The 19310-nt window shown below is 41.7% G+C and overlaps 1 protein-coding gene across 8 annotated transcripts in view; it reads left to right on the top strand.

Moving 5' to 3' along the window:
* Window positions 1-19310, top strand: part of ATG7 (autophagy related 7) — a 231462-nt gene that overhangs the window by 57255 nt on the left and 154897 nt on the right. For all 8 annotated transcript variants that reach the window (XR_013448957.1, XM_078074983.1, XM_078074986.1 and 5 more), the window contains 4 exons: window positions 1564-1758; window positions 3235-3438; window positions 5160-5275; window positions 9977-10052. Coding sequence is in view for 7 of the 8 variants with exons in the window: in XM_078074983.1 (XP_077931109.1) it covers window positions 1564-1758; window positions 3235-3438; window positions 5160-5275; window positions 9977-10052 (591 nt within the window). In the remaining variant the exon portion in view is untranslated. The remainder of the gene's footprint in view (window positions 1-1563; window positions 1759-3234; window positions 3439-5159; window positions 5276-9976; window positions 10053-19310) is intronic.

Below are 19310 nucleotides of genomic sequence, written 5' to 3'. Positions count from 1 at the left end.
GAAATTTTAGCAAGCAGAGAATCATTTAGGTCAGTGAAGTAGGTATGGATCTGTATTATTGAAAAGATCAGAATTGGTGTTGAGTAATTATGCTTTAATCTTGATGTCATTAATATACCTAAATAATACCTTTTTTGGATCAAGCTACTGCTGTTTAAAATATTTTGCCAATTGTAATAAGACAGTAAGGTATTAACATTACTGCAGTTTTTTTTTATTGTTTACAATATTTGATACATGGTAGATGCATAATACTTAATGAGTGAATTAATTAATGAGGTCCAGATAGCTGTCTCTGTAGTGTTCTCATTGTTAAAGTGGACTTGTTTTGAACCCTCTTTCTGAAGTCCTTTCTGTCTGGTGTCTTTTCCTGCTTTGCCTGCAACTTTTTTCCATTCTTTTAAATATCATTGCTTCTGCTACTATTGTCCCTTTCTTGAATCCCGGAGATTAGGTTTAAAGTTTAAGATAAGGAGAAAATAGCTACAATTCACAAAAATAGATTTTTCCTTTGTAAAAGGACCTACTTATTCTGGTTTCCACCGCCCCTGCCCCCAGCTGTTTTTCCGGTAGGTGACAGGTTTTGGCAAATGAATGAAAAAGCTAATGTTTTCAAACTCCTCCCTTTGCCAGCACTGTGCAGGGGATTAAGGGTGTGGTTTGTGATTCTAGAACACTGTCTTTTCTGTGGACAGTTAATGTTCCTGGCTTCGTTGACACCCATATGTGACTCATAGTTAATCTGCAAAGACACAGTGGGGCCTTCAGGGGACCAGTGGTAAATTACAGAGCTGTTCTAAAGCCCCTATGAAAACTCCTGAGTCCCCACATTTGAAGAGAATCCGGGCCACCCGACAACTTCTTTGCACAAGGAATGAAGCTTCATTTGAGTACCACACTCTGTTATAGCTCATCCCCCACCTGTCCCCTCCAAATGAGTATCTATCTACACACTTATAAGTAGGTTTTCTGGTTGTAAGTTAGCAAGTAGAGTTTTTTGGTTTAAAGGGCTTTTTTTAAAGTGAGTATACCTCTAAGATTAAGACAAGACTATCAGTCATTCTAATCTTACGTAAGTTTATTAAATGTTTTTTGTTATAATATCCTATTTGGAGATGTTATAGACTAAGGAAATGGGGTTGCTATTTGGGAACTAGTAGGGAGAAACAACTGAACAAAGGGGACTTGAGCACAGGGCACTTTGATAGAGGTTCCTGGCCTCAGATTATAGGAAAAACCAAAGGTACGGTTTTCTCCAGTGTCCTCCTTGCCTCAGATGGGAAGTACTTACCTCCTTCTTTGGAACGAGGATCCATATATCTCTGCTTGCTGCTTTATCCAGGCTCAGGGACCCTGGGATGACAGGACAAGATAATCTAGGATGTAGAGGTGAAGAAGGTGCAGGGCACAGTTAGCAAAAGGGACAAGCAGCAAAATCATGCACAGAGAAATTTCTGGTTACAAGCGACCACACATGCATGCTTGTAGCTATGGGGAGACATGGGCTCTAAGATATCCCCTATACGTTTGCTTCAGACTTCTGTATATCTGGTGTTTCCCCAGAATGCCAGAGGGTTCAACATGAGCATCCCGATGCCTGGACACCCGGTGAACTTTTCCAGCGTCACCCTGGAGCAAGCCCGCAGGGATGTGGAGCAACTGGAGCAGCTCATCGAAAGCCATGATGTTGTTTTCCTGTTGATGGACACCAGGGAGAGCCGGTGGCTCCCTGCCGTCATTGCCGCGAGCAAAAGAAAGGTAGAGTGTGTGGATCCTGGCGCTCTTGTGTCTGGTTGGAACTTGACGTGCCATCACCCTGGAGGGAGATCTGCCTTCTCTCCAGAAGAGAGATATGCTGTGGGTGACCTAGTGACATCCCAAAAGGCTGCCACTGGCAGGCGCTGTCTTTGCCTCACACACCACCATCTAGTATAATAGGTATCTTCTATTTAATTTTCACAGCAACCCTTTGAGGTCCTGTAGAAGGGATATTTTACTTACATTAAAACGTAAGCTCCAAAAGGACAAAGACTGTCTCATTGCCTATTGTTTGGTCAATGACAACTTCAAGGGCCGACAGTACTGAGTGGTTAAATAAATCATAGTACATAAATATGATGGAATACTATGCCTTGTGGGGTGATTCCAAATACCGCTGTGCACAATTATGTTCTCAAAAACTTTAATAACATGGAAAATATCACGTTATGTTAAATAAACAAGATACGATATTATATATATTTAATATGAATTGTTCATATCTGTAAACATATAAACATTTATATTGTTTGGCAAGAGGGTGGGGAGGAGGCAAGAAGAAGGGAGAAAGAGGGGGGAAGAAAAGAGAAAGAAAGGGAGAAAACAACAGGAAGAAATACCCAAAACTATTAGTAGTAAGTGTTTGAGCCATGAGATTGTGATTTTTGTTTTTTTTTCCGGTGAACCATTTATTTTCCAACTTTCTATATAACCAGAAATTTAGGAGAATAAATTAAATTACAACTAAGAGAAGTTCTAGTATAAGTGAGAAAAAAAGTGTCCTTAAAAAATCTGTGTGAAGGTTGAATTGTATAGTGTGTGAATTATATCTCAGTGAAGCTATTATTAAAAAAAAAAAAATGTGTGTTGGGGTGCCTTGGTGGCTCTGTCAGTTAAGCCTTTGGCTTAGGTCATGATCTCAGCGTCCTGGGATCGAGCCCTGCAGCCGGCTCCCTGCTCAGCGGGGAGCCTGCTTCTCCCTATCTCTCTGCCCCTCTCCCCAACCCATGTATTCTCTCTCTCTCGCTTTGCTCTCTCTCAAATAAATAAATAAAATTAAAAAAATATATATGTGTAGGCATGTCAGATGATAGCACAATGGTGGAAAGAATGAGACTGAGAACTCTCAAGACTTGGTTTTATACATTTACCTCTTACCAGCTAAGTGACCTTGGGCAAGTTATAGAAGTAACTGCTCTAACTTTCATTATCCTCATCTGTAAATAGGAAAAGTGTTCTGGGAGTTTTAAATGAAACCAAATGAGATAATTAATGTTAATCACTGGTCAAGTGTTTTGCACTTAATAAGTCCTCAGTATTGTGTAGCTTTTACTAACATTGCTTCTAGACTCTAATTACATTCATATGCAAATACTTATAAAATAAATTTTAAAAAGTTGACCAAATATGAAATTAGCCATGGCTTAAAATGTAAGTGTCTCTTAACTCTAGACTTTTATTCCTTGAAATCCACAGCTGGTCATCAATGCTGCCTTGGGATTTGACACGTTTGTTGTCATGAGACATGGCTTGAAGAAACCTAAGCAGCAGGGAGCTGGGGACTTGTGTTCTAGTCACCTTGTGGCACCTGCCGACCTCCTGGGCTCATCACTTTTTGCCAACATCCCTGGCTACAAACTTGGCTGCTATTTCTGCAATGATGTGGTGGCCCCGGGAGATGTAAGTGGATTTCTTTGTGCTTCCAAATATTTCCTACAACTGTCTTGCCCAGTGGGGCAGAGAGACCCAACTCTTTCTTTTGTGACTATTTAAATACTGTCTTTTAACAAAGAGAAGAATTCTCTAATTTGGGGGTGACATTATCTCACCACGAGCCTTGATTGGCATCATCAACTGTGCACAGGCTGTTCCTTGTTCAGCAGCATAAACGCAGTGACCAACCATTTTTTGTGGAAAGCTCATCAGGGAAACTGCAGGATAGACTGGTCCCTGGAAGCACTCAGCACTGTCTTCTGTGCATGTATCACTGAAGAGAACATCAACTGAGGGGTCTGAAGACCCGGATTCCAAGCCAGGCTTGGACACTGCCTTGTGGGGTGATTCCAAATACCGCTCGTAGGCTGCCTGTACTTCTGCAGAATGGGGCTGGGTCCCATAAGATTGTCAGATTTAGCAAGTGAAAATACAGGATTCCCAGTTAACTTTGAATTTCAGGTAAATAATATTTTAGTATGAATTTGTCCCATGCAGTATTCAAGACCTGCTCATATCAAAATAATATTTGTTGTCTATCAGAAGTTCAAATTCATCTGGGTATCTCATATTTTATCTGCTAACCCCAGTAGGAGAGGGGAGAATACTTTAACCTGACTACTCATAGTGTAAGGTGGGTCAAATGTGAAAGTGCTCTGAACAGCAAGCAGTACACTGTTCAAATGTAAGATTCTATGGAGTTAATGCCACCACGCAAGGCACAGTGTGTAGGAATGGTCTTTTATAAGAACAGATAATCATTTCCAGTGAAACAAAGCATAGGTGTTTCCGTACCCTTCCCTTCATTTTCCCCTTCTTTAAAAACTTGTTCCTTAATAACTCCTACCTCTTTTGGATGACTGGCTTTTATGTCCTCCCTGTATAAAGAAAAAAAGATAAATATTCTCCATGTGAAGAAGGGTGACTTGATAATCTTCATCAGTGTTTTTATAACATACAGCTGGTCCCATTATTTCATCATTACCAACAAGTAGGATTAAGGGTCAATTACAGTAAAGTTGTATATGTTCATAAGGTGAAAAATTCAGAGTCAAAATTATCTCTAACAACCTCTTAATTTTCCTGAAGTTGGAAGATTAGAATTTCTTTGGTTGCACTAATGAAGGTTTGTGTTTGGAGCCTTGTTGTAACAAAAATACTTGTATTTCAGCCCAGGGATCACACTCAGTGTGACACGATGTCCACACTGTGAGAGGCCCACAGGAACTGAGGACTGCAGGGAAGGCAAATTATTGTCCCACATCACAGGCACTCTGAGGCATGGCTCAGTTAGAATGGCAGGGCAGAATCATTTGCACTATTCAAATGATTATTTGTTTCTGTCTCTCTGTCCCTCAACTACCAAGCACATTGGGGTTGATTTGAGTCAGTTAAAAGAGCACGTGATGCAACTCCATATATGGGGCCTCTAGGCCCCTAATCTTTAATTTGTTCATAACTGTTACTCCTTTTAGCAAATTACCTCAATTTAGTTACCTAAGTTGTATATCTTGTTTTTCTTGGTATTTGCAAGAAGTGGTATTATTTGAGACTGAATGTTCTTTGCCCACAGTGAGTGAACATCTGGTTATGTTACATAGCTTTAACATGGAGGAGGTTCGTGTTTCAAACAGCACGGTTGAGTGGACTAGAACTTTGAGCACACGTCAATGATTGTTTCTCTCTAGTCAACCAGAGACCGGACCTTGGACCAGCAGTGCACTGTGAGCCGCCCAGGACTGGCCATGATTGCAGGAGCCCTGGCCGTGGAATTGATGGTTTCTGTTTTGCAGCATCCAGAAGGGTGAGTTTACTATTTAGAGATGGTCGTTTACACAAAGAAAGCTTTTGTGTCTCCCTTGGCCTTTTCTTAGCCTGACTCTTCTGAGAATTGTGTTGCTCTTCCTGTCTTCAAAAAAACAAGGCTGAAAAACCCAGTCTGATTCTTTGGCCTAGGGGAACTTGTCATGTGATCTTCGGGGCTATATCTCTGCAGCCTTCTGGAATTGAACTCTCCTGGAGTTATTTGGTAACTGATGATAAGGAAGAATAAACATTTTGGTGGGGGCCTTAGGGACCTTCATGCTTTTATTCTGTTGGTAGGTTTTGATCTCCTTAGCCCTGAACATTTGTAAGGCAATACATGAATCACATGTGATAGAAATTGCATTGGGCTTTATGTAACATCTTCAGCGACTTGGCCAAATAGGACTTTATTTTGCTTATGCAGCAAGAAGCCTAGAGGCAGGCAGTCCAGAGTTGGTACAAAAGCTTTGTTATGCCATCAGGGACTCAAGTTCCTTCTTACCATTCACTCAGATACCCTTAGCTTTTTTCCTTATGCTTGCTACCTTGTGGTCACAAGATGACTACTCCATCTCCAGTATTGCTTCTGTGTTACAGTTAAGAACACATGTGAGCTCGCTTTTAAAGAGCTTTCTTAGATTGATTCTAACTCCTGTATCACATGGCCACCCTTTGCTGCAAGGAAGACTGACAAATATGGTTGTTTTTTCTGGGCACATTACCTCCCTGAATAAAGTTGTGGTAAGATAGATGTGGAGAATGGATGTTGGGTAGGCAAACAGCAGTGTCTGCACACTCATTTTTTTAAATTATGTATATATTTTAAACCCCAGAAGAGATTGTTATATAGTGGTTTCATTATGTTTGGCTGACATTTTCCTTTTTTGTTACTTTTCATTTCCTTCTGTATCTTTGAGCTTCCAGGCAAGGCTATTATCCTTCTGCCAGAAGAATGCCCTTTATTATTTCCTTTAGGAATGTTAGTGACAAGACACTTCAGTTTTTGTTTGAGAATGACTTTATCTTCATAGTTGAAAGATATTTTTGCTGGGTATAGAATTGAAGATTGGTGGTAATTTTCTTTTAGCACATTGAGAGTATAATCCTGTTGTCTCTGGTTGCTTTTGTTGTTGTTGAGGAGTTGAGTGTTTATCTCACTGCTGCCCCTCTGATACAGTTTGTTTTTCTTCCTCTTTCCCTGCCCTTAGTTGCTTTTTAGGTTTTCTCATTGTCTTTGGTTTTCAGAAGTTGGACTATACTAATACATAAATACTTATGTATTTATTCTGGTTCTGCTCTCTAATGCTTCTTGAATCCATGGCTTGATGCTTTTCATCTGTTGTGTAAAATTCTCAGCCATTATCTCTTAAAATATGGCTTCTGCCCCTTTCTGTCTTCTTTCCTTTTGAGTCTCTAATTGCATGTCAGAATCAACCTATGCCCTTTTCTGTATTTTCCAGTATTTTGTCTTTCTTTGCTTCAGTCTGCCAATTTGCTTTTGGCTTATCTTCTAGTTTTCTAATTCTTTCTTCTTCTGTGTCTAATATGTGTTAAACCACCCATTGAGTTTTTAATTTTTTTATGTTTCAGTTATAAAAGTTCCATTTGATCTTATTTTATACATTTCCTAATCTCTTCTGAAATTGTGATTTTGTTCTTTTTCATTCCTTGAAAACATTTAATTATGTTTTTCTTTTAAGTCTTAGAAGATATCTCCACTATCTGGATCTCCTGTGATTCTGTTCCTCTTACCTATTGGTTTATTTTTCATTGTTTGTTTTTTTGGCTTTTGGTTATGTATTATCTCCTCTAATACCTGGTATTTTTCCTTTTTTTTTTTTAGACAAAACCTTTTGATTATGGAAAATTTAAACATACATGAAAGAAAAAACATATGTAAAATAATAAACCCCATTATATAGACCACCCAGCTTCAACAGTTACCAACATATGCCCATCATCATTTATCTATATAGCTATCCACATTTTTCTCTTCCCACTGGTTTATTTTAAAGCAAATCCAAGATGTAGCATTTCATTCATAAAAATGTATCTTTTTAGTGTGTATCTCTACTACTTTACATATAAAAATAAATTAAAAGTAATTCCTTCACATCACCTCATATCCAGTTAGTTTTTAAATTTCCCCAGTTTCTCAAATCTGCTTGGTTATTATTTATTTATTTATTTATTTATTGGTTATTTTTGACTAACTACTGGACATTATATATGAAAAATTGCAGAGATGATGTGATTTACATTTCCTTCTGGCAAACTGCTAGGCCAAATAGATCAGTCCTAGAATACTTAAGTCCAATTAGGGCTTGTCTATTTCTGGTTCACTCTTATTCCTAGGATGCAACCCCCATTGGTCCCAACCCAAAGTCTGGGATATTTTTCATGATTCCTCCTTATTGGCAAACCTTAAGCTGTAGTTTTTCCTTCCAGTCCATTTGTCCATATAATTGTCCATATAACAGCTTCTGATCCTATAGCCACTGCTTTTGGAGATTGGCAATCACTTTATGACAGAAAGTTCCCCTTGCAAATGCCTTGTTGACCTCTATGGGCTTCTCTCCTCTCACAGATCTCTTGGCTCTGTAATTCTTCCTTACTTTGGTGGCTGTCATGCTTTCAAACAAAGGTTTTAATACTGTATCTAGCTTTCTGTTTGTTTTCAGTGGAGGGTTGGTCATGACCACCTAGCCTACCAATGCCATACCAACTTTAAAATGGTTTTTTTTTTAATTTATTAAGCACTCATAGTGTACTAGCTTGCATGTGAGAGTAAAGAAATGAGCAGGCTGGTATGTTTTGTTTCAACTTGACGTTGGCTTTAAGTAGTCTATATGTTTACCATACTGTATATGTGTTACATTAAAGACACAAAGCTTAGGGGCGCCTGGGTAGCTCTGTTGGTTAAGCAACTGCCTTCGGCTCAGGTCATGATCCTGGAGTCCCGGGATCAAGTCCCGCATTGGGCTCCCTGCTCGGCGGGGAGTCTGCTTCTCCCTCTGACCCTCCTCCCTCTTGTGCTCTCTCTCTATCATACTCTCTCTCTCTCAATAAATAAATAAAAATCTTAAAAAAAAAAGATATAAAGCTTAGCACAGTTGTAATCTGGACACCCTATCTGCTCCAAGCAAGAAGATCTTACTTAATGACCTATAAACAATAGAATTAATTCATCTTGTAATAAATAGAAGTGAGATAAAATTAAATTAATTTCAAGAATAGAGCCAGTAATTTTAAGAAAGAAAGAAGGAAAGAAAAGAGGAGATGAGAAAGGGGTGAGGGAAAGAAAAGGAAAGGAAACAAAGAAAAAAGTAGAAGAAAAATGATTAAACAGTTTAAGATTCTCTCCATATCTGCCCAAGGCTCTGCTGCCAAGTGTCAGCAAAGGCAGACTGAAGTCAAATGGATATTTACACCTGACTATCTGACAAATACACTGTAATTTATTTTATTTGTCAGACACTTATTATATAGTGCTTACCGTGTGCTAGGCACTGTTCTAATCACTTTGCAAGAGTAACTCACTTAATCTTCATAGCAAACCTATCAGGAAAGAACTATTACGTGTCCCATTTTTGAGGGGGAAATTGAGTCATAGGGAGGATAAGTTGCTGGAATTCACATAGCTGGTAAGTGGTAAAGCTGGGCTTTCACTCAAGGCGGTTTTGCCCCAAACTCTGTTTTTAATCATCCCGCTATGCTGTTTGTAACAGAGGCAGGAGAGAATTGAATTTTGAAAGATTTGTTTTTCCAGTTCTCAGAAATTAACATTGAATATTCTATTTATTTTATGACTCAAGAGTTTTTCTACGCAATTGAAAAGACCTCTGTACAACGTTGGTAGCATACATAGCTAGTCTAGGTGTAACAGGTAAATGAAAATAAGCAGCTTTTTTTTTTTTTTTTTTTTTTTTTACTTCCTCTCATCTCTGTTATCCCCCTGGGCCCCTGCCTTCTAAGTGTAGTACTGTAGTGTGGCCTCCTGACAGGGCGAATCTGGAATAAAGTCTTGGAGAGCCAGTTCTGCCATTCCTTGCCACTGGCCCCTCTGTGTGCAGTGTTTGCCCTGGTTGTAGGCTGAAACCAGGTCCTATATCGAATGTCTTCTCTGCCATAAGGAGACATCACACTGTCGTTCAGGAAGGAGTGCATCCGTTCTCCTACCTAATTAATTCCTCATTGTTCTATCTCCTTCCTCCATTTTTGTAGCATTCATATCACCTCAAGTTAAGGTTGGAAAGTTTTCCATTTCAAAATTTCAGTACAAAACTGTGCCCATGGTTTTTACAAGACTATCTCAGAATAAGGGAGTTAACATTAATCTGCTTATCATGTGCCAAACATTGCACTTGGCAGTTTGTCTAACTTATTCCTAATTTATGCCTCATAAAGGTCTTATTCCTGTTTTATAGTTAATGGACCCAGAGCAAAAGAGAAGTTAACAAACTTGCCTGTGGTCATAAGCTCTGGCCTTTCTGACTCCAGAACTCAGGCATTTTTTTGTGTGTGTGCTCTTCTTCCTCTTTCCCTCCCATAGAAATTAGGTTTTTGCTAGCTCGTGCTGTCCCACAAGGGGCATTTTTGGTTATCCTTGTAAATCTCACAGGACCCCCCCCATCATTCTCACAGGTGCTAAACATAAACTTTTATTAAACAAGCACCTCTAATTGTTTTCTTTTTTCAGGGGCTACGCCATTGCCAGTAGCAGTGATGACCGCATGAATGAGCCGCCAACCTCTCTCGGGCTTGTGCCTCACCAGGTTAGTGATTTGGAAATGAAATCATAATTCTGGACCTGGTCCCAGTGGTTCAGGGGGAACACATGTGGGGTCACTTCACCATACCATCAGCTCAGCGCACCACTTTTCCACCCTCCTTATTCTCCAGCTGCCTTGAGTTTCAGGGGGAGTGCTTTAAGACTACCTGGCAAGTATCCCATTCTGCAGGGGTGGTGATGAGGAGAAACCATGAATAAGCTGCATCACCCAGAGTCTTGGACGCCTTCAGCATGTTGACTAGAGGTCTCGTAATGAAGAAGAAGCAGCAAGAACATACTCTGGAATTGGCCCAGATGACAGTTTAAATCCCAGCCCTGCAGTTAATTAAGATGGCCTTCCTTGGCCAAATCCCTAAACTTGTCTGAGCCCTTGTTTTCCCTTCTATAAAATGGAGACAGTAATGCCTCCCTTGTGCGGTAGTTACAGAGATTAGAGACGGTGGGTGCAGAGGGCTCAGCAGTGGTGCCTGGAGTGTCATAGGCCCTCGGTGAAGGATGCTTGTTATTTTTGTTGCTGTTCTTTATTATTGACTCCCGAGCCACATAAAAGGCCTTATGGGCATGCATGGGAAAACCATTAGAAGTGTCAAAAAGTAGGGCCTCTTTTCAGAAAAAGAATCTGAAGCATCATGAGGAAGATCTATCCCATAGAGAGGGAAAGAGAAAAAAAGTGGTAGAATGAAAATTTCAAATTCATGTTGCCTTGTCACTAGTTTTTGTTACTGTGTTTTTGGAGGAATGAAGACGTTTTCCAGTCTTACTTTCTGGAAGTCATTTCTGTAGGTGCCATCTGTGTATTTCAGTGTGTAAGAGGAAGGCTGTCTCCACACGTGAAGTGGTGACAGTGCCCAACAGTCCCGTCTGGGGCTTGTGAGGACAGGCTCACAGCTGAGGGCAAGAGCAGGATGGCCCACTCAGCCCATGTTGGTCTCCCCCTGCCTCCCCACCTCCTGCCTCCTGTCATCTAGGACAGCCCTATCATTTTCCAGTTGACGGTTTGAATCAGAAGAGGGGAAATTATTTGCCCACAGTCACAGAGAGGTAGTGGATGAACCAAAACGTGAACCTAAACTTGGCACGCCTACTGGTGCTCTTCGTGAGGTGTCATGAATGAAACTTCATTGCCCATTGGGAGTGTTACCTTCAGGTCGCTACTCCAGCCCTCCTGCATGAAGTCACCTGTCAGACACCTTGTGTTAGGTCACTTACCCTCCCAGAGCCTCACTTTCCTTATCAGTAAAAGCAGGTGGCTTACCTTGTGTCCGGGATGACGTCTGTGATGAGGCTTTGCAAACCATAAAACACAGTGCAAATGTGGCTTTTCCAGCCTGTCTCACAGACTGTGTGCCACCGTGTGGCATTTATTTGACATGAATGTGTTCATCTTTTTATAGAAACATTTCAGGCAGGACCCAACAGACACTGTAATAACCCTCCATCATAAGCAAGCTATCTTCTAGAGCTGACCTCTGCTGTTTACGCTCGAATCTCATTCGAATCCCTACCCACTTCCCCTCTCCACACGGCTCTGTCCCTTTCTTCTGACCTTGAGACGTGCCCTCATCGCCCTTACAGATTTCATACTGAGAAGGGCCTTAATTAAATTTTCAGTCATGCCCCTATATTTCTCTCCTTTGAGTCCTTTATGTTAAATCACTGCAGCTGTAGTTTTCTTAGTGCTGAGGCCAGAGGGCAAAGCAGTCTCTTTATAGAAGGGGTCCAGTGTCAAAATGCATGTGCCCATGTTTTTAAAGTACTATGGCAACTAATCCCTCTCAGTGTCATTTACCCCCATTGAGCCTCGCAATTGTTTGTCATTCACCAACTCTTCTAGTTCTTTCTCCTCGTTTTCAAATGTCTGAAGGATTATTTTGGTTGTTGGCCATCTCTTCATTTGGTCTTTTCGAAGGCTGAAGAATAACCCAGCCATATATGGGAAAAGCCCAGTGCTTGTGTGTGATTAGTTGCTTACATTATTTCAAGTTTCAAGCCTTTATTTTTAGCTACTATCTAAAAAAGACAGTGGAGAAAGAACTTTAAAATTAATCAGGGTTGTGTGGTTCCTATTTATAGGCTTTAAATTTCTTCTTCTTTTTTTTTTAAATGGAGTGAGTCCATTTATGCAACTGTGTTTTGATTAGGAGAACACCGTTTCCACAAAAACACTGGGCTCTGTTGCAGTGCCCTGCTGCAGACTCAGCACTTCCCTCCTCCTCTTCCTGGCTCTCCAGATTTCCTCTTGGAGAGGAACTTGGTAAACCCCTTTGTGTGCCTTGCATATAAAGAACGACCCGTGAGTTCCTGGGCTTGTTTTTTTCTGTTCCCCGAAGGAGAGTGTGTGTTAATTGGCCCCTGTGGAATGAGCTGTAGTAGAAAAGTGATAGCCCTTGGATAGGAATCACAAGGCCCCCCAGCAGCAGCTCATTGTGTAATCTGGAGAAAATTGCTTAACTTAGCCTGTGGGCTCTGTGTCTCTGCTTTCCCTGTCAGATCAGGGAGGCCTGAGGATGACTTAGTTGATCTGCCTGTGGGACCACAGAGAGAATTTGGCCCATCCAGAGATTGGCCAAGTGTAGGAAAAGGCTTGAGTAGGTCCTGGTATTCATGACAGTCGGCCTGAAAAGAGCCTGACTGATTTTGAAAACCATGAGACCACCATTTGAAGGTAGAAAACTAGACTTATGGGTTTATTCTTTTTTAAAAGTGTCTGGCCAGTGTACATGGATGGGATTCTGCAAGCAGCCCGCAATGAGCGTAACCCTCTTTCGGTCTGTATAAAGCACATCAAATCCTACAAATCATTAAGTATACAACTTGAATGATCACAAAATAAATACCACTCATTTTTTTTAAAGATTTAATTTATTTATTTGTCAGAGAGAAAGAGAGCACAAGCAGGGAAGCTGCAGGCAGAGAGAGAAGCAGGCTCCCCGCTGAGCCAAGAGCCCGATGTGGGACTCGATCCCAGGACCCTGGGATCATGACCTAAGCTGAAGGTGGACGCTTAACCGACTGAGCCACTCAGGTATCCCAATAAACACCACTCATGTACCCAGCACACAGATCAAAATAAAATGTTATCAAGCATCCCCAAAGCCCCCTTCATGCTTCTTCCATTTATTATTGCATCCTTCCTACACAGAAGCAAGCATCCCTTGACCCTCAACACTGTGGGAGACTTTTGTCTAATTTTGAACTTTTTGTGAATGAAATCATATAGTATAGTGAACTCTTTGGAGTTCGGCTTCTTTTGTAGAAGGAACTTTTTCATTGCAGATCTTAGCATAGTATTGTTCCTTCTGCTTTCCATCCAGTGAGATCTTACAAAAAAAAAAAAAAAGTTGTCTTTTCCTGGCTCCTGGGGTGGTGGCTGAGTTCCATGAGGTCAGACTGTTTTTCTGGTTCTTTGGTGCGAGGCACAGCTCAAGAGTTAGAAAATGTACAGGCCAGTCCTGGTATCTCCAGGAAGTTGGTTTTGCAAGTTCCTGAGAGATCCTGAATGTGACGGAAATTGGCAGCCTGTGGGAGCTGCTGATCATTTGACTGGACCTCCCTCAGAAAATGAAAACCAAGGGGGCAATACAACAGTCCTCCAAACACCACGGTCATTAATATAGCAGTCAGCTTTTATCCCACTTGTGGACCAGGCAGTTCACATTTTTTGTCTTTGGGTGAATGTACCCTTGGCTCTCAAGTACTGACGAATAAAGACTCTGAATGTGTATGCCCTTCCTAGGGGTTTGGACTTGCCAACCCCATGGTTCTCCTGGGCTCTTGAATTCTTTCTTTTAATTACTTTCAGAAAAGCAGACAAAGGCGGAACTGGGCAGGACCCTGGGAGAGACCTGGCCTGGGAAATCTCTGAGACAAGTCCGAGATAGAGCCCAGGTCCCTAGCCAGGCCTTGGGTTGCTAGTTATCTGGCCTGTCTGCACAGGCTATGCCCCCAACAAATCCTCAGGCCTTTAGCTTTTAACAAGCTCTCTTTACTTTGCTCAGAAATGCTTATCACAGTGTGCCTCTAGGGATGTGGATGGACTGACTGCTAAGGAAAGAGATTAAGAAGATAAGCAATAAAAGCCCATTTCCTGAGATGTAGCCCAAGAAAGGGAGTCTCCTTCCGCCTCTGGTTCTATACCCTTCCACTTGATGATAACGCGAATGGCAGGAAAAACGAATAGTCTAAATGTCTGCTGTTTCTCTGTATCAGATGTTATAGTTTGTGACCTATCCATCCTCCCAGACCCCCTTCCATTCAACCATCCCTTCAGCAGATGATTCCCAAACATTGTGCCAAGCACCATGATGTTCAGAGAAGTTCAGTAACTGGTACAAGGGCACCCAGTATTTATTTCCATACCCCCAAGCCATTTGGATGTGGTGGAACCTCATTACAGAGGGAGGCCCCTGAATAGAAGGAGGGATCTGGGTACAAGATCTGACAATGTCTGTGCTTTCTGTGTGGAGCCCTAGAAGAAGAGAGGGTGATAGGTCTTCCTTGGTGCATGACAGAGGGGATGAGTTACACATAGTGCCAGAGTTCACATGTGTCTTAGAGAGCATGTCTTGTCCAGAAGACTTGGGCATAAGTTTATCAGTTCAAGGATGTTACTTGTGCCCCACGAGTTTTGCTTACCTAATGAGGCCGTCCTGTTTGAAAGGTCCTGTGTGGGAGGCAGCCTGTAGGCTTTGTGTTACATAGATCCGATTAGAATCCTAGGTTTGCTTCTTAATTACGTTTTCATCCATTAATTCTTTAGCTTCTTTTACAAAAGATTTGAGGCAGCTCTTGTCACTTGTTACTGTGTGGCCTTGGGCAGGTTACCAATCCTCTCTGAATTTCATGTTTTATACAAGTAAAATGGGGATAATTATATAATAAACTCCTAGAATTAACATACAGATTATATCACATTTACTAAGCACTAGCACGGTTCTGGGCACATAAGGGATACTAGTAAATTTTGGTTTTATTTTCTCTTTCACTTTTAATTAAAATGGTGAAATGGAGCTTCTGTGCTCTCCAAAAAAGGGAGTTACAAAGAATCTTCATAAAACTCTGGAAGCAATGAGTGCATTGGGAAGGACTGAAAAGATTAGCCAGCTCCATTCTGCAGGATTTTTCTAGGAATGATGCTGGCTCATTTCCAGCTCAGTTCTTCTGGCCCTTGGTGACTCCAGTCGGTAACGAGAGGTGGATCGTTGGTAGTCACTGACGCCGTTGTCTGAAACGAAGAGGACTGTGCTGTGCCTGGGGGGTTGCAACTGCTCCACTCCTCATTTTGGCATTGATTTTGATTAAGACTCTTTTCAACGTCCAAGAGTAACCTCTTGGAGTATGGAGTTCGTTTTTATTTATGCAAACTCCAAGCTCTAGAAATGTTGCCAGGTCTGCTGGAAACTGGTGTGAAGTCAATGCAGCAGGCTCCACTGTGGCCGCACTGTGCCCGCTCAGCATGGCTGTTTGGGGGCATTGGCCCTCCGCTTCCCAGCAAGGCAAGGTGGGCCTAGAGCTCAGGCTGCTTTTACTCCGCTTTCGTGTACACACTGCCAGTGGCAGCCCAGAATGGAAGCGGCCCCTTTCTATTCCTGATCTATTTATTTTGTAGCCAACTAGGCATAAATGACTGAAGATAATTTCATTCACCCAGGCCCCGATAGCCGCCATCTAGGTGTTGAGTTTTTGTGTTTTTTTGCAGGACTTTTTGTTTGTTTAATTCCCATGGCCTTCTTTGTCTTTCCTCCTTTCTTTTTATCTCCCCCATGCTCTGCAGCTCTCTTCCCCAGGCTTTGGAGCCTGAAGGACCAGAACTCAGATTGCTGGCTTTGCCACTGGGTGGTTGTGGAACCTTGGGCAAGCCACACTTCCCTGAGAAGGTCACAGGATGCTTGTGAGAGTAAATTGAGATAAATGTGCGAAAACACTCAAGAGTACAGGGCACGGGGATGGCACTTGATAGTGCTTTCCTCCCTCCCTTCCTGTTTTCCACATTACTCCAGGACATGCCTTCCCGCACAGCTTGCAAGGAGAGGAGGGAGCAGCTGTTTATGCGAAAGGGAAAAAGGAGAGGGGTAAGCACTGTAGGGGAGGTAAAAAAGAGGCGGAGAAGATGGGTGAGAAGGGTGCTGGTGAGTTTGAGGACCTGTAGGGCTGCAGGCGTGCCTATAACACAGGGCTGGGAAAGCACGGTGGGTGGGGTGGAGGGGAGGTAGTCAGGATCCGACAGGCCATTTGAAAGGCTTGGATCTTCACCCCAGGGGTAGTGGAAAGCCAGTGGAAAGTCATGAGCTGGACATAACTTGGTAAGATTTGTCTGCTGCCTGGAGAATGGACTGGAGGAGATCTGAGCGGGTCTGGGTATAGACTTGCAGTCGGCTAGCTTTTAAGTGGAAGACAGCTTAAGCCAGGGGTTCCCATGTCTGGCTGTGCCATTTCAGAGTCAAATTTCCCGGCCCTCTTCCAGATCCACTGAGTGACAGCCTCCAGGGACGTTAGGCATTTGAGAACCACAGCTTCAATCTATTTAAAAAAAAAATAACTTTTTGGTGGCATCCTATGGGACAAAGTACATTACTTGTCAAGTTAACACAGACCAAATCCTGCTCTTTGAACATGCCTTTGAGTTTTGTGCTCCCACCAACTCAAGTTCTGTTTCCAAAAGGACCCTTGACACCTTGTCGCCGGCCCACACCTCCAGCCCAAGCAGGTGCTCCTGCCTGTGAGCCTGTGGAGCTAATTAGGCACGGCACAGGTGTGCCTAATGACGTGGGGCTGGGACCGCCCACTGTTCTGCTGGGACAGCCGGGAGGGAGGCCAAAGAGAGTTTAAAGGCCCTGCTCTGAGGCTTTTGCATATCTCCTGCCCGTTTGTCTGTTTTACTTCTCTGGGTGAGGGGAGCTTGTCCTTACAAGGCCCTGTTAAGCCAAGGACAAATACCACCAGTGCCTCAGTAGTATTTGACAATGGAGATTTCAGCTCAGGCTGCTTTCGTCCTTGACGGGGCCTGGGGGCCGTGAGAGCTAAGGGAGCCAAGAAACCACAGCTAATTGTATTTCTTCTAGGTCCTGTCATTCCCGGGTGGGCTTTTAAATATTCAGGAGGGTAGCAAAGATACATTGTAGAGCTGGTTTGTGCATGAAAATTTTTTGTTCTTAGAAGGCAACACAGGAAACTGATGCTGGAGGTTATTTTGAGGACGAGGGGGTTGGGGGCAATAGGGACTTACACTTTTCATTTTATGCGTTTCTCTACTACTTTGAAAATGTTAGGGTTATAAAGTGTTTTTTAATTACCTCTTTTGAGGTATAATTTATATATGCTCATTTAAGTGTGCATTTTAATGAGTTTTGACAAGTGTATACACATATATAACCACCACCCCAAGTGAAATGTAGAATATTCCCAATCAACCCCAAACTTTCCTTTCTGCGTTTTCCCAGGTAAGATCCCCACCCTCAACCCCAGGCAACCACAGATCCACCCCCATATGGGCCATTTAAATTTCTTATTTTTTTCTGTATTAAGAGGAAAAAAACTTAATGTAAATTTAAAAAATAAAATGTGTAGGGAAGGAGGCAAGGTTTGGCCCCTCTAAGGAATCTCTCTTACTAGCCCCAAAGCTAGGTAGAGAGGCATGTGTGTCTGTAAAATCAGCAGTTTTCCCCCCTCAGTATTCAGAGGAGGCCATTTAAAAGGAAGTTAAATATTTAAGTATTTTTTTAAAAATAAGAAAATGGGAGTAAGTATCCTGTTGGAGCATGGGTTATTTTTTGTTGTTGCTCTTTTGTTTTCTGTCATGTGCTTATTGTTTTTATATATTTATAGGTAGAGTTAAATTTTTAAAATAGCTGTTTAATGCCTACTCTCCTGTATGAAAAGATTGACAGCAAATACTAGTAATAGAATAAGACTTTTTAGTAAACTGTGCGCAGTCCCAAAAGTTAGAGAATCACCTTGAGCAGTGTCAAGAGGCCTTACTTGTTAGTTCCTGTGTGGATGGAGAAATGACTTTAATATCATTTCATAAAGCCTTTTCATTTGAATGTTATTTTAGATGTGGGCAAAATCAGGTAGGTGTGGGGGTGCTATTTTTAGAAAACGTGGAAAGAATGAGAGCTTTGCTAAAAGCTTTCATCTGTTTTCTGACCTCTAACAGGTGATGTTGAGTGGTATAGAGCAAACCACAGGAAGGTGTAAATAAGGTTGGTAACTGAAAGCTCCTGTTTCACATGCTTGCCTGATGAGAATCACCTGGGGCTCTTGTTAAACATACAGATTCTCAGGCCTTACCCCAGCCCTTTTGCATAAAGTTCCAAGAGATTCTTCTTTCTGCTCAGGCAAGTTTAGAAAAACACTGAGCATATTGCTTCACATACTTCGCACACTTCTAAGTAGGAAGCTGATGGTGAATTTTTCCCCACCCAAGCTAAGGACAGATTTTTAAAACTTCTTGGATTGTGAACTGGGGACTGGCCTCTTACATAGGTGTGAATGTATTTATTAGGATTTTGCATAGGGTACCTGGATTTTAGATTGCTCTGCGATTTCTATGCGTGTCTAAGGAAGGTGCTAAAATTTTAAGTAGCAACCTCTGCTCTTTAAATTTTACACATTTCTTTTAAGATTGAGGGAATGCAGAGCATATTGCGGAAGTTCAGTGCATTTTTTAATACTGGGGTTTTAAAGCATTGTTGATAGGGAAGGGCTTCAAGTTGCCTGGAAAATGTGAATGGTGCTAAGTTGGAGTTTTTTTGTGGTTTATTTGGGACTTGTTTTCTCTGTATAGTTCAGATATGAATAATTTGGTAGGCTTCGGGATGTTTGTGTTTTTCTCATTCATTCATTTCATAATAATATGTAGTCTCTCTTATAAGCATATCACTGTGCTGTGGGCAAATGCAAATATTTCAACCTGTGTCTTGCCCTTTAAAAGCAGGAGAAATAAATGTTTTTGTTAGGTATAGCACACAAACTGATTCTAAAGTTCATATGGAAAAGCAAAGGACCCAGAATAGCCAAAATCTTGAAAAAGAAGAACAAAGTTGGAAGACTCACGCTTTGCCCGTTTCAAAACTTACTACAAAGCTACTATAATCAACAGTGTTGTACTGTCATAAGGATAGATATATAGATCAACAGAATGGAAATGAGAGCCCAGAAATGAATTCTTATATTTAGGGTCATTTGATGACCATTCAATTGGGGAAGAATAGTCTTTTCAACGAAGTGTTGGGACAACTGG

Source organism: Halichoerus grypus, chromosome 1 (assembly GCF_964656455.1).
Source record: "Halichoerus grypus chromosome 1, mHalGry1.hap1.1, whole genome shotgun sequence".
Classification (NCBI taxonomy): Eukaryota; Metazoa; Chordata; class Mammalia; order Carnivora; family Phocidae; genus Halichoerus; species Halichoerus grypus.
Note: the sequence above shows the minus strand (reverse complement) of the source record. Positions and strands in the feature narration are given on the sequence as shown.